The 1,958-nt window shown below is 42.7% G+C and overlaps 1 protein-coding gene across 1 annotated transcript; it reads right to left on the reverse strand.

Annotated features, from left to right (window-relative positions):
* Window positions 1–332: 332 nt before the first annotated feature.
* On the reverse strand, window positions 333–1,358 carry LOC128855284 (histone-lysine N-methyltransferase SETMAR-like). The gene is made up of 2 exons (XM_054090042.1): window positions 654–1,358; window positions 333–605 (listed from the first exon to the last, which is right to left on the reverse strand). Exons 1-2 carry the CDS (start codon window positions 1,356–1,358, stop codon window positions 333–335), a joined length of 978 nt encoding a protein of 325 aa, XP_053946017.1.
* Between the last annotated feature and the right edge of the window lie 600 nt (window positions 1,359–1,958).

The following is a 1,958-nucleotide window of genomic DNA, read 5'->3' on the forward strand; positions in this document are numbered from 1 at the left end:
CTAGCTGTTGCTGGAGTATCTTTTAGATCCTCGCAGAAGTTTTTCCAAGAGTTTCGTTTGGATTTCCTTAGTTCTTTGTTATAGTTAGTTAGGGATTTCCTATATTCGTCCCATTTGTTTGTTTTCTTTGCAGTGTTGAATAGTTTTCTCGTTGCTTTCCGAAGTTTGTCAAGTTCGTTGTTCCACCAGGGGACCCTCTTCGTGGAGGATTTCATTTTTAGTGGACAACAGTCTTGATATGAGGCCATGATTGAGTCAGTCATTTCTGTTACTGCCTCTTCTAGTTCCTCTGTTGATGTTATTTTGCTTATAGTTTCAATATAGTTTCCTTCTTAGGCTATACAGTCAGTCCAACGCCTTTCCAAACGTTCGATGCCAGTTTTGTAGAACGATTTTGGCTGACCCTCAAAATACGCATTAGTTTCGGCGATGACCTCCTCATCCGATCGAAATTTCTTGCCTGCGAGCATTTTTTTGAGCTCAGCGAATAAGAAATAGTCGCTGGGGGCCAAATCTGGCGAATACGGTGGGTGGGGGAGCAGCTCGAAGCCCAACTCGTTCAATTTAACCATCGTTGCCATCGACTTGTGACACGGTGCATTATCCTGGTGAAAAATGATTTTTTTCTTCGCCATATGCGGTCGTTTTGCGACGATTTCGGCCTTCAAACGCGTCAGTAGTGCCATGTAATATTCGCTATTGATGCGCCCACCCTTTTGAAGGTAGTCAACGAAAAGAATACCATGGGCATCCCAAAAGACCGACGCCATAACCTTGCCGGCCGACGTTTGAGTTTTTGGTCGCTTTGGGCGGCTTTCACCGTCTGCAGTCCACTCAGCTGACTGCCGATTCGACTCGGGTGTGATGTGGTGGATCCATGTTTCGTCCATGGTTACATACCGACGCAAAAAATCCTTCCGATTCTTCTGAAACATGGCCAAACAGCTCTCGGAATCATCGAGACGTTGCTGTTTTTGGTCCACAGTCAGCAAACGCGGCACCCAATTCGAACATAGCTTCCGCATCGACAAATGGTCGTGTAAAATGGTGAAAACACTTCCCTTTGATATCTTTACGATGTCAGCAATATCATCCACCTTCAATTTACGGTCGGCCAAAACCAATTTATGGACCTGCTTGATTTTTTCGGGAACAACTGCCTCATTTGGGCGACCAGAGCGGTGTGCATCGTTGGTGTCCGTACGACCGCGTTTAAAATCAGCATACCAGTCGATCACTGTTGATTTGCCTGGTGCAGAGGTGCCATAATGATCGTCCAACCACTGTTTTGCTTCGACGGTATTTTTTCCCATCAAAAAGCAGTGTTTAATGAGCACACGAAATTCTTTTTTTTCCATTGTTCTGAAAATAACAAAAGTAGCGTCACTAAAGCTTCAATAACTCACACAATAATGATCCGAATGACATACAAATTTGACAGTATACCTAAAAGGGTATGTTCTTTCGAACCATAAAGCTAATTTTATGTTAGTGGCGCCCTCTATATGTCAGACCGGGGACTTATTGACCGATGTGTTATTTCTAGAGATTTCAACCATTTTTTGAATTTTTATTAACTAGTCTACAAAATTTCATTATCACTACTTCTATGTTTTGAGGGGCGGCAAACGATGAATATTCCCTATAGACAATATTTACTCGCTGGCTCTTCTCCAAGTACTTCGCCTGGCCTCCTCGCTTGCCTGATGGTACAGTGCCAGACTTTTTCCTGCGGGGTTACTTAAAAGGTCAAGGTGTACGTCTCTCTGAAGGACAATATCCGCGAGGAAATCGATGCAGATAATAATTCCAGAAATACCTCAAAGTGTTTGCAAAATGCAGAAGAAAGAATTCAAATGTTGCGTCATCTGAGGGAAATACAAATTTATAAATTGTTCACTAAGTTATTCTTCGTTCTCATGTATCAAGAGAAACTACAAGGGGAAGTCCAAAATAAA

Source organism: Anastrepha ludens, chromosome 2 (assembly GCF_028408465.1).
Source record: "Anastrepha ludens isolate Willacy chromosome 2, idAnaLude1.1, whole genome shotgun sequence".
Classification (NCBI taxonomy): Eukaryota; Metazoa; Arthropoda; class Insecta; order Diptera; family Tephritidae; genus Anastrepha; species Anastrepha ludens.